This window comes from Neolamprologus multifasciatus, chromosome 20, assembly GCF_963576455.1.
Source record: "Neolamprologus multifasciatus chromosome 20, fNeoMul1.2, whole genome shotgun sequence".
Lineage (NCBI taxonomy): Eukaryota > Metazoa > Chordata > Actinopteri > Cichliformes > Cichlidae > Neolamprologus > Neolamprologus multifasciatus.
This window is the reverse complement of record NC_140458.1, coordinates 34,490,793-34,502,513: the sequence shown is the minus strand read 5'-3', so window position 1 is coordinate 34,502,513 and position 11,721 is coordinate 34,490,793. Positions and strand designations below refer to the sequence as shown.

Sequence of the window (11,721 nt, the reverse complement as noted above, 5' to 3'; positions counted from 1 at the left end):
TTACGGTTGTTGTATGTGAAAAGGAAATTTTCAAGAAGGTATCGAGTCTGTCGTGTATAACGCCTTTAAGTCAGTAAGTACACAGTGGGCACAGCTCGCTAAGTTATGTTCCTGGAAAACACAAGGAAGATGGTCAGTTTTTTTAGATTAAACATCATACGAACCGTAAATGATTCCTTTTTTGATTTGTGGGCGGAAGTACAGCAGCCTTGTACAGCAATAGCCCTACCTCCCACATTAACATACACACCTTCTTATCAAATAAAAATATTTTCTATACAGAGTGCACACGTATTAAGATAAAAAAATATTCCAAATTGTTACAGAATAAACTTAAAAACACGATAGAGGCACATTCAACCACTTTATATGAAGATCATCAGCTGACTGAGGGGCGGGTCAGTTATTGTGCGTTTTTAACGCGCGCTTTTTTGCGCACGGCACCTTTGTGTGTATGTGTGTGTGTGTTGTGCTAGCTGCTAAAGTAGCTGAAAGGTTGGCCTCGCCGCTCCTCCACAAAGACAGGGTTTGACGGGTACAGATCGACGGTTGGGACCTCCAGAAGAGTAAGACATTATTTTTGCAATATCGAGTTTCACGCCGCTGTAGATATGGGCGCATGGTTCGATAGCATAGTTGTTTAGCTCGATTTAGCGGTTGCTTGCAGGCTACCTGCTGTAGCAAGTTTTCATTTGCTTTGCTGCTAGCGCCATTCAGCTAGTAGCCGTCGTCCTTGCTATTTGTACGTTTTTGTAGTAACAGTGACCGACTTTTCACCGATTTAGCGAGTAGATTGCGATCTGGATATTTAGCTGCACTGTTTAGTTGGCCTTTTTTAACGTTGCATGTTGCAATTAAACAAACGATGACGATATTAAGCCTCTCGTTGAAATATGATAACAATCTTGCTAGCCGCGGCTAATTAGCTAATGTTAAAGTGCTACCGATCTGTAATTTGTAGCTGCTTTGCGATTGGAGTGATGTGGCTGTGTAGCCATTATTTTTTTTTAAAAAAAATGGGTGCGTTTTTTATTAACTAGAGCTAGTAAGAGAGCGATCAAAACTCAAATATTTTTAACGCGAGCTTTTCCGTTCTTTCTAAACAGGGAAGTGTCACCTGCAACCGCGTTGTGTTAAGCACCAAACTTTACCATGGGCAAAAAGTCTCGCGGAGAAGAGTCTTCATCCTCTGATGAGGAAGAATATGTTGTGGAAAAAGTGCTGGACAGGAGGGTGGTGAAAGGAAGGGTTGAGTTCTTCCTAAAGTGGAAGGGATACTCGGAGTAAGTAATTAAATGTACTAACAACGGTCCTAGCCTCCATAGTCAAAAATCTTTTGAATCTCTATTAAAATTAAATGTTGTAAACAGTTGGTCACATTTTGGAGTAGGTAGGTTATTGGAGATTGCTATTAACACTCGGGTCCAAGATGCACCCAGTGCACAACAGAACAGCTCTCTTAGACACAGATGCTGTCATCTAAAGCACAGTAATGACCATGAAAGGAACATTAGATTATAGTGTTTTTAAACATTGCAAGATCTCAAAATTTTTAGCATATCTTGTAGTTTCCAATCCAAACTGGTGCATTAAGGCTGCACTGATTTTTCTGCTCTGTGCTCTTTCTCAGCAAGCACAACACATGGGAACCAGAGAAAAATTTGGACTGCCCTGAGCTTATTTCAGAATTCATGAAGACCTACAAGAAAAGCAGTGGCGGGACCTCCACACCCAGCAGTGGGGCCAGCAAATCAAACACGGCCGCCTCTGGACGCTCCAAAGATTCCAGCAGCTCAAAGAAGAGGAGCTCGGATGATGACGAGGAAGGTGGAAGTAAGCCCAAGAAGAAAAAAGAGGTAAGAACTATTTTTGGCTGCAGGAGCAGGATGTCTAGAACTTGAAATGTGCTGCTTCCTTTTTCACTTGACATTAAGGTAGCACAACACATTTATCTAAGGTGTGTGGAAACTGAGACTGTTTACATTTAAAGACAGCTGGTGTAAATTCAAGAGTTTAATACAAAATCCAGATTTCTAAAGTAATTTTGTTCGGGGTCTTTCAGGATGACATTCTAGTCGCACGCGGCTTTGAGAGAGGACTTGAGCCGGAGAAGATCATTGGAGCAACAGACTCGTGTGGAGACCTCATGTTTCTTATGAAGTGGTAGGTTCTGAAAGTCTTGATTTAATTTTGCCTTTAGTTTTTGTGTGAAATCGATCAATAAATGCACCTAATGTTAGAAATCTTCTTACATGCACAACCATTCAGATGCAGGCAGTTCTTCTGCTGTATGCAGGCTGTACTGACATCATTCTTCTTACACTCTGATACTTCTATTTGTAAATTGCCTTTAGCAGCATTTATAGCTTAGCTGGCCTATGGTATGTAATTGCATATTATCTTAAGGGATAAGGGTAGTACATTGTTGCTCATCCTTGGTCAAGCCCCGTTTAAGGGTTAACATCAGATAATAGTTGTAGTAGTTTAATAGTAGTTTAATTGATCACAGAAAGCTGTACAGTTCAAATTTCTTTTTCTTTTAATTTCTTGTAAGTTATCATTTTAATAATCACTTGCAGCAGATGGAATTTAAATGCACTCCATGTAATTAATGTAATGTGTGAAATCTTATGCTACATTTTAACTAGTTGGACAAAATTTGCATGTTGCAAGTGTTTTGAAAATCTTGGTTGTGCAAAGACACAAACCCAAGCGGTAATTTGAAACTTTCTCTTTCCAGGAAAGACTCCGACGAGGCCGATCTCGTGCTCGCCAAGGAGGCCAATCATAAGTGCCCACAGATTGTCATAGCCTTCTATGAGGAACGTCTCACCTGGCACGAAGACAGTGACAAGAAGGAGAAGGATGCAGTCAGTGCGTGAGTGTATCGCCTCAGGAGGAAACGGGACCTCTTCACTGCAGGGACAACCTTGAGTCAGACATTTTTCACATCCTAAACTCCCAACCTTCAATTTTTACCATGTCCAGCAATGACACACACAAATTTTGGACACTGTGTTATCTCCATCCAAGCCTCATTGGAGCACATGGGCCCAGACTACTAAAAAGGATCCATCATTCAGGAGGAGAAGCTGTAGTTGACATGGGTGATATGCTACTGGGGAGAGTTTATACGATTCTGTCTTTGTATTCTTTACTTTCTTCAAAAAAAACCTTTTTTTTTTAACACATTGTTTTAGTGCTTACAGGATACGATTATGTTAGTGTTGAAAATCAGAGTTGGTACAGGCTGTGTTAACCTTTGTGGGTTCACAACTTTTAATTAGCTATAAACGGTGTACCTCTTCTTTTTAAGAACCCAGCTGACACCACAAGGATGGAAACATTTTTTATTTTTTATTTTTTAAAGTCAGGAAGCCGCCGCCGCCGCACTTTCCTGACTGCATAATCGCTTCCTTTTAAAAGGAAAAACTTCGATATCATAGGTTTCATTTGTCTTGCTGTAAAGCCTGCCGGGATGGATTTACTCAGTTTTTTCATAATGTAATTCATAATGTAGTGGTGGGTTGTTTTTTGTCTTGCGTGTGGGTTTTTTTTTTTAATAACAAAGTTTTTTTTTTCACGTTCAAATATACCGGTCTATACAAATATACATTACCACATCAACAGCTAACCCAAAGGACAGTAAAACCAATTATGCACATTTTTCTTTCCCTTTTTATATAAGTGTGTGGGGGTTTTTTTGTTTTTTTTTTTGTTTGTTTGTTTGTTTTGGGGTTTTTTGTGTGTTCAAGTCTGACAATCTTCTATGTATCCAAGTGAAATGAAGCCAGGGTTCGTGCCTGTCATTAGGGTCTGCCACCTTGTGGCCAAAAGATGTAAACCTTGAATGTGTGACCAATCCCTATGACAACCCTGTGGTTTTAATAGTTGTTGTTAGTCATCTTTTGATTTTTATGTTAAATGGTTATTGACATTGCCATAATTTCAAACATTAAAGCAAGCTTTGAACTGAATTGGTCACATCCTGGGTTCTCTTGTGTTGACTCTATTTGTTCTTAGCTTAAGATTTCTTTTATTTTACTTACTTTTTTTTCTTCTTTCTTTTCTGGGACCTGAAAAGCACCTCCAGGCTTTTATACACTAGATGGATGTCAGCTTTGCAGTTTGATCTGTTGTGCTCCAGCGTGGACTCTTGGGACCAAATGTTTCGTGTCTACCGAATAAAATCTGTTTTAATTAATTTTTTTATTTTTTTTAATCAATGTTTTTAGCTTTAATTGGCATTGTGAATGAAGGCTGTGCACCTCTCCCCTTTTCATATGTACCATACACAAATTATGTCCCTTGATATTAACTTAGATGATCCTTCTGGTGTCGATTCCTTTAATGACAAGTATTCGGTTTCTGAATTTTATTTTTTAAATTTTTTTTGCAAGTGCAGAATTTTTAAAATGTAGACTATTTCTTGTGTGAATGAAATGTTGTGAGTATGTGTACAGTAGCACCCTTTAATAAACATTTTCAGTGTTAAAGTTGCTGTCGGTTTTATTTTAGACTGAATGTTCCATTCACAAAGCATTTAAGTCAGAAAATAATACGAGAAATTTCTTGAACATAATTCGTAAGAACTGTTATGGAGGAAAACTGTAACTTAATATCAGGAAGTTTCCTACCTGAGGGAAAATCACCATCTTGGCCGGATAACACATGATGGGTATCATTACAGGGGCTTGTTTCTTTTCAAAGTGAAACGACATATAATCCGTTAAAGGTTTAAAGAGCAATGGCTGCTCTTCCCCAGCAGATGGTGCTGTTAATCAATAGCAATCCAAAAGTAAAGGTATTTTTATGCAAGTCATTCACAGTTCAAACTCTTAAAGTCGCTCACAAGAACAAGTCATAAATAGGTGTTTATGGATTTTTATGCAGCTTTTTGAGGTCCAGGGATTCACAGTGTGTTTACCATTTCTGCTGAAGCCATCCATATCTCCCCAACTCATACAGCTGATTAAAACATCTGTTAAATTAAATTAAGATACTTTATCTATATCTAAAGTGGCTCACAACACATAAAACAAAAATCAAATTCATTTTTGTTTTGGTGCTCATATTAATGTTCAAGAAAGACAGATGAAGGAATAGCACACAATAAAGGTTAGATAGAAACTTCAGTTATTATGGCTCATTCATGGTTGGTGCCTTAAACCCTTAGGCCACTGAAGCAATCCACTTCAATTTCATGATGCAGCCATAAAAACAAATATGCATCGCTGCAATATGTGGGTTTTTTTTTCTTCTACTTGAAACTCAAAGAAAAACACAAGCAGGGAGTTGAAGCTGCGCTAAAACCAGACTCTAAGCATGTGAGAACAAATTATAATTCCCTTTGTCTCGCAACCATAACAAATTATGAAATAACTAAGTGCATTACAATACGAGTTGTTAATTTTTATTAAAAAATATATATGGTATATAATATAAGGTAAGAATAATGTCGCTCCTATGAACCAGCTGCAAGATTAGTCATAAACCGCAGTGAAGGTGTAGTCTTGTTCTTCTCGCACCACCATCTTTTTCTTTCTTGCTGCCCTTTATAGCAACTCTTTTTTACATGCACACACACACACACACACACACACACACACACACACTGTGCTGCTTGGCTACGTCTAAAGTGATGGAATTTTCCTTGCAAAAAGGCTTTTACACTCCAAATGGAATGCAAAGGTCACTAGTAAATATCCAGCCCCTGGGACCATTAAGCTGGGCAAAGAGAGGGAGCAGCAGGCTGTTTTATGGAGCCTGGAGCTGTCTGCTCACAAACCCAGGCCAGTATGGGTTTGGTTGGGAAAGACACTGTGCATTAACAAGAGGCTCCGGTGACTATGTGTGGCAAATACAGTACAAAGTAAAGCGTAGAAGGTATTTGATCAGAAGGATGTAAGTGTAAAGCTCCATCAAAGCTTGAAATGCTTAAAAAGTGTTGGCTTTTCAGGACAGATTTTTGACGTTGCAAAGAAGTACAACTTGACATTTGTAATATATAAAATTTATAAAACCCTTAACGCTGTTTTTTGCCATGGGAATCATATTCTGGTGTAAATGTATTTATTTATTCGCAACAGCCTCTCTGCACTTCAAACATACTTCCCCCCGCTAGTAACTTCTGGTGCAAATGAGTTCCACAGGGTACTGTCCACAGCAGAGGTGGGCCGTCTCGCTGCACACTGCACTAAATGAGCGTCGGGGGAGCTACTGTGCAGCTGTGGTGAGGAAAGGGACTGCAGCAGTGGGGCCTCATCAGAGTTACAGCTTGCTCGGGGATGCCACAAACAAATAAACGTGCGCTCGTGGAGATAACGTGAGCACAAAAAGAGGAGAGATTCACCTTCTTCTGTCGGTTTCAACAAAACTACAAAAAATTGTGGGGAAAAAAAAACAAGACAAAGCGTCGCGAGTCACAAGTATCACACAGGCCGGTGTAATTTGATGAGGCCTTTACTTGTGCTGTGATCATGTAGACACAGCTGCGCCTCCTTGATCCAATCAGATAAAAATGTCTGCAGCGACGACTGCGTCGGCGGCGTCTCGAAGCGCACTGATCTGTGTGAAGGTGATTGCGGCGTGATGCTCTAATTTGGGCGCCCATCACACTTAATGCGCAGTAAAGCACCACAGACAAAGCTTCTTCCTTCTAAATGCCCCCCCACCCGTGTGCTGCTCCACAGCTCTCACCACCAACCTACTGCTGGCTGTGTTTCCCCTTCACCGCCACCACCACCCCTTCACATCCCCTCCCCAACACTCCTCCCTTCATCTCCTCTCCCCACCAGGGGGAAAGAGTTATAGCTGCCATAAAAGGCAGGTAATGCATTGTTAACTAATTCTGTCTGCTCAGAGCTGATATATCCTCTGCTCTAAATCTCTGTTCCTCCAATAAAATGCAAATGCTAATGCTTGCCCTCCATGAGCTGATATCATTTTTAACAGGCCAGAGGTAAATGCAGGAGAAGGGTGGGGTAAGCCAGAGGTAGTCGGTGACATGGCAGGGCTTTGAGCTTTCAGGGTACACGGCTCGTTATAAAGGAGACCTGCTCCGCATACCTCCGACCAGCAAGTATGCTGCACATGTGGCCACAGGTACCACTGTAAGACTGCAGCGGTGTGGTGCAGTGCATCGAGAGGCCACATGCACGCGTCTAAGCAGCAGCAGCAGCTGAGCTTCTAATAGTTCAAAGCTAGTGTTGCATCTTTGTTATTTAGAAGCTTATCAGTCAGTACTCACTCACCGTCAAATAGAAAGAGGAGCCAATTTGCCTGTGGATGTAATGCATCATATTTCCATGTTAATAGTAGTGTCATACTTCGTGTAACCTTGGGCTTCTAAATATTGATCCACTTCTAGATTTTCAATTATCCTGTGCCGTTTTTCTGCCATCTGGTAAGGACCAGTGATTTGTGTTCCTTCATATCTGGAGGCTTGTCCTGTAATTAGACCATAAATTAATTTGCAGAGAAGAGAAAGAGAGAGCACAAAAGATTGAAGGCGTTCAGCGAGGCCTGGGTTGTTGGAGACAGAAAATCATAGGAAACCACAGCACAGTGTTTTATCCACTATAGAGTAAGATTTTTTTTTTTTTTAGGGGGGGGTTCAGGCATGTGTCACTTTTTTTTCTCAGCTTTTTAAAAACCCTTCTGCTGCTAACGATTGCTTGTAAGTCACTCCTTCAGCAAACTGCTAGAAATCACCCACTGACATAATTATGCCTAATTGCTCGCAGTGCAATAGCAAAATAATAAGGAAAAATGGAGTGCATTACTGTCAAAGTGGATGTGAAACTTTGAAGTGAAATCTGCTGTGAACCCATCAGTGGATTGAAAACGACCCCCTGTGAAGGCGGGCAACAGTTACGTGCTTCGAACTGAGTTCTTATTTACAGCACAGCTTAAGTGGAGCTCCTAAAAAAAAAAGAAAAATTGTGCATTTTTACTGATTTTAAATTGGGAGTATCGGCTCTCCTGCAAGATTATCTCATTGTCCCCTGCTGCTAAATTACACATAGAGATTGTGGCTGTCGCTGCAGAGCGTTTGAGCAGTGCAACAGCAGCTCTCTTTGCCGTGCAGAAATTCCCATTAGACAAGCCTAAGTTACTCGCTTGCAGCAATTAAGAGAAAAATTGCGTAACACAATGGGCTTCACTAGGGGCGGAAAGTGCTGAATCAGCAGGGTCTGAGTTTAAAACACTGTATGAAGACATAATCTTAAGCGGTTAAGGGTAACGTGACAGTAGGCTGCAGAATGCTGCATTGCTGTACCTGCTCTACATGATACCTTGGGTGCTTTAAAACAAGGCCACAGCTGCCGGCGTGCTCCGATCATATCTTGCGGGGCTCGAGAGGCAAGGTCAGCCAACACAGAGCCCACCTGCTCCCCCGTTCTCCATCACAGAGTCCCTCAGCCCTGGCCTCCCGGAGGGAACATGCCTGACTGCCGTGGTCGCACAGACAGCATGTGTCCCTGAATTTATGATGGCGACTTATTGGCGGCCTTTCACGTAAAAAGTCATCTTGAGTTTCCCAGTCTGGCTGTATGTGTGGTGAACGTTAATCCATTAACATTCAGGGCAAACACGTACTGAGGCTGGCTTTCTGCCAGCTCAGAGCCCTGACAGTCTTTGACCCGCCGCTGACCACAACATTCTCCCAGCCTTAGCCAGTCGTGACATAATACAGAGCCATAAACTATCTAATGTTACCATGTATATGAATGTGAAGCATTATATGCCTGAGGTAATAGTATGCGAGGCTTATAACCAAGTGAAAAGGGCCCAGCTGCAATAGGCTCATTTTCTTAGACTAAGGGAAAAAAATCACATTTGTCCACCGCAGAAATTTACACATATTACAGTGAGCCAAATGATCGTGAAGTTTCAGTCCTTTCTATTTCCATCAAGGATTAGAGTTCAGAGAGGCCATGAAATCCCCACAGTTTCCACAGTAGTATTTATTTCAGCAGGAGATGTGGAGGTTCATATTAACTGATCCACAAGGAACAGTTCTGGCAGAACTTAAAATGCTGCGAGGCTCAGCCGGGCCTTAGGATTGAGAGCTTTCAACAACACTGCCCTGCTGCTGGAGGTGGCTCCTGAACCCATTGTAATTTTAGTGGCTTATAAAGCCTTGATAAATACTTTATAAAGCCGCGTTCCATAACAAATCTAACATATAAAAGAAGGCATAGATGTTGCTCCACACAGGATAAAGGGGCTCTTGACAGGTTCTTGAATAGGTTTTATAATTCAACATTACAACCACCATCCTTGTAAGGACCCTGTCATCTCCCAAGGCTCACAGAATATATAAGTTAAACACACATTCAAGTGCTCTCGGTCCAGTCCATTACACTGATTAGCAGTAAACACATTTGTAATAAAACTAAGTGAAATAGAGGTGGACGGACTGCGCGCTGATTCATTGCAGAATCTTAGTGAAATATAATGTGTCCCGGATGTCGCACTTCTGAGGGCGCAGTGATACAGGGCTTTACTTGCGGGATCTGTAACGCGCACGGGACAATTTATCCTAACAGCTCGTGTCTAAACATTGAGTCCTTCATCTCAACTGCTGGCCAGAAATAAACCGAGGCGGAGCAGCGTGACGGGGGTCCAGTCGATGTGAGAGATTCTAGAGCGCAGAGCAGACCAAACAGATGTCTCTCCACAGCGTAGGCTGTTTGTTCTGTCTCCCTACTTTGTACTGTCTGTCCACCACTTTACACACACACAAATTCACTGTGCTTGTGTTGCCTGGTTTGAAATCTGTTTGCCATACACTGAGCTACACATTACATAAGTGTTATTGGAAGGTTTAATGGTCTATTTTAGTGCAGATGTTTTTCTTTCTTTCTTTCTTTCTTTCTTTCTTTCTTTCTTTCTTTCTTTCTTTCTTTCTTTCTTTCTTTCAACCAGGCAGCAATCATTAATGGAAGAAGAGCAGGAAAAAGGAAAGAAGAAAGAGTGGATCATGTGTTCCCACTTTTTGACCTCTCCACTGCAGCATGTGCACACCTGGTTCAGTTTAGATTGCTGTTTCTGTGGAATAGCTGCCGGCTAGTGGTTTCATCTGGGGAGCGGAGGTCTAAAAGTCTACAATACGCTTGCTCAGAGGTTATTTTGTGAAATGTTCAGTTGTCATGTCTGACACGACCTGAGGTGTAGGTGCAAAATCAAAGGTGTGTCGGTGCAACGCCGCGAAACCAGTGGTTAAGCGTCAAAGCTGAACTCTGAAAAGAATGGCTTCACCTTAAGTAATCTTCTTTTAAAAATGCTTTTGTTTGGATTTTAACAGGCCATGAAAAATAACTTTTGATCATATTTGTTAATAAGGCTGCATTACTTAAAAACATCATCTTTAACAGCATGTTTTAGCCCCAACTATGTGAAAATCTATGTCAGATGTGTTGCTTTGATTATGGGAAGGGCAAATCACGGCCACCTCAGACTCTGAGCAACTCATCTGTTTCCTATTGGAGGAAGTGATCCTGGCAGGAAGGTAGAGGCAGTAGATGAAGGCAGGCTGGGATAGAAAGACAGTAAAAAGAGAGCAAAGGGGTAGAGAAACAGGAAATGACAGTGTGACCCACAGGGCCCACTTACTACCTTGCCAGAACCCCCTGGCCACAGCCAGCCTACTGGGCCAGTGGTTTCCATCACCTGCTGCTTTTGGTTCCTCCACATAAATCCAGGTGCTCCTAAATAAAGCTCTCTTTCTCCAGGAGCCACGGGGAGCCAGAGAGGAGGCTGAAGGCTGGAGGGGCTGTACCACTGAAACAATGAAGCCCTGCCTCCCTGTGAGAACATGGCATGGAAAATACTGCTCCAAATAAGGCCAGGCAGAGAGAAGTAGGGAGCTGGGAATTTTTTTTATCGGTCTCCTGCAAGTTAAAAGCTCCATTTCATTAAAGCTGGCTTCTAATTAAAAGAAGGGAGACCATTCAATACAAAGTTGCTACATTTTGTAATTTTTTATTTATTTATTTAAAAACCTGCCCGATTATTAATATAAGCCTAGTCCAGTGGGAGGAGAATCGCAGCACTTCCCAGCTCCTCACTGCCCCCTGGCAAGCTGAATGGACGCTGCAGCCACTGAACTGATAAACCTAGAAATCATTTCCGACTCCAGCCAGAGCTCTTTACAGTACCTTCAGCGCTCCCTGGTGATGGATTAATGCACTGTTGTTGTCATTTTATTGCCATTTTATTGCCCTGGTGCAATTTACCAGGCTTTATGCGCCTACGATGGCCGGAGAAGCAACGCGCAAGCGCAGGCGACCGACATTCCGAGACAAAAGGCCACCTCTCACCCGATATACGCGCATGCGCATTCTCTTCGCCATGGAACACACACACACACACACACACAATAAAAATAATAAATAAATAAAACAGTCCATTTGTACCTCACACGTGTGCCTCACTATGTGAATCATTTGCAGCTTCACATTCACCGCTGCTGTGTCCTACTCTCACCAGCTGGGGGCAATGTCACTCAACAGCTTCAACGTGAAGTAACAGCACCCCTCCGTCAAACAATACTACGCATTAAAATATAATAAGAATAAATGTGTCTGTGATTCAGAGCCTCTGTGCTTTCCGTTGGTGTAGATTTAAGCGCCACTGCAAAAAATGCAAACAAAGCCTCATTTAAGCAGCTCCGTTTATATGAAGGAAATTTCGACGTTTCAAAACTCTGCAGTG

At 41.9% G+C, this 11,721-nt stretch overlaps 1 protein-coding gene across 1 annotated transcript; it reads left to right on the top strand.

The window, feature by feature from the left end:
* The first annotated feature begins 87 nt into the window (after positions 1–87).
* Positions 88–4,392, top strand: cbx5 (chromobox homolog 5 (HP1 alpha homolog, Drosophila)). The gene is made up of 5 exons (XM_085146971.1): positions 88–566; positions 1,107–1,283; positions 1,631–1,856; positions 2,063–2,163; positions 2,741–4,392. The coding sequence occupies exons 2-5, from the start codon at positions 1,153–1,155 to the stop codon at positions 2,880–2,882; spliced, it is 600 nt and encodes a 199-aa protein (XP_085003097.1). The 5' UTR covers positions 88–566; positions 1,107–1,152; the 3' UTR covers positions 2,883–4,392.
* Positions 4,393–11,721: the final 7,329 nt, after the last annotated feature.

Bases quoted from the DNA above. Each gene is read 5' to 3' on its own strand.
- cbx5 (XM_085146971.1), top strand. From the start codon at position 1,153: ATGGGCAAAAAGTCTCGCGGAGAAGAGTCTTCATCCTCTGATGAGGAA. The intron at 1,857-2,062 runs GTAAGAACTATT...GGGGTCTTTCAG, and splicing joins AGCCCAAGAAGAAAAAAGAG to GATGACATTCTAGTCGCACG. The intron at 2,164-2,740 runs GTAGGTTCTGAA...TTCTCTTTCCAG, and splicing joins CTCATGTTTCTTATGAAGTG to GAAAGACTCCGACGAGGCCG.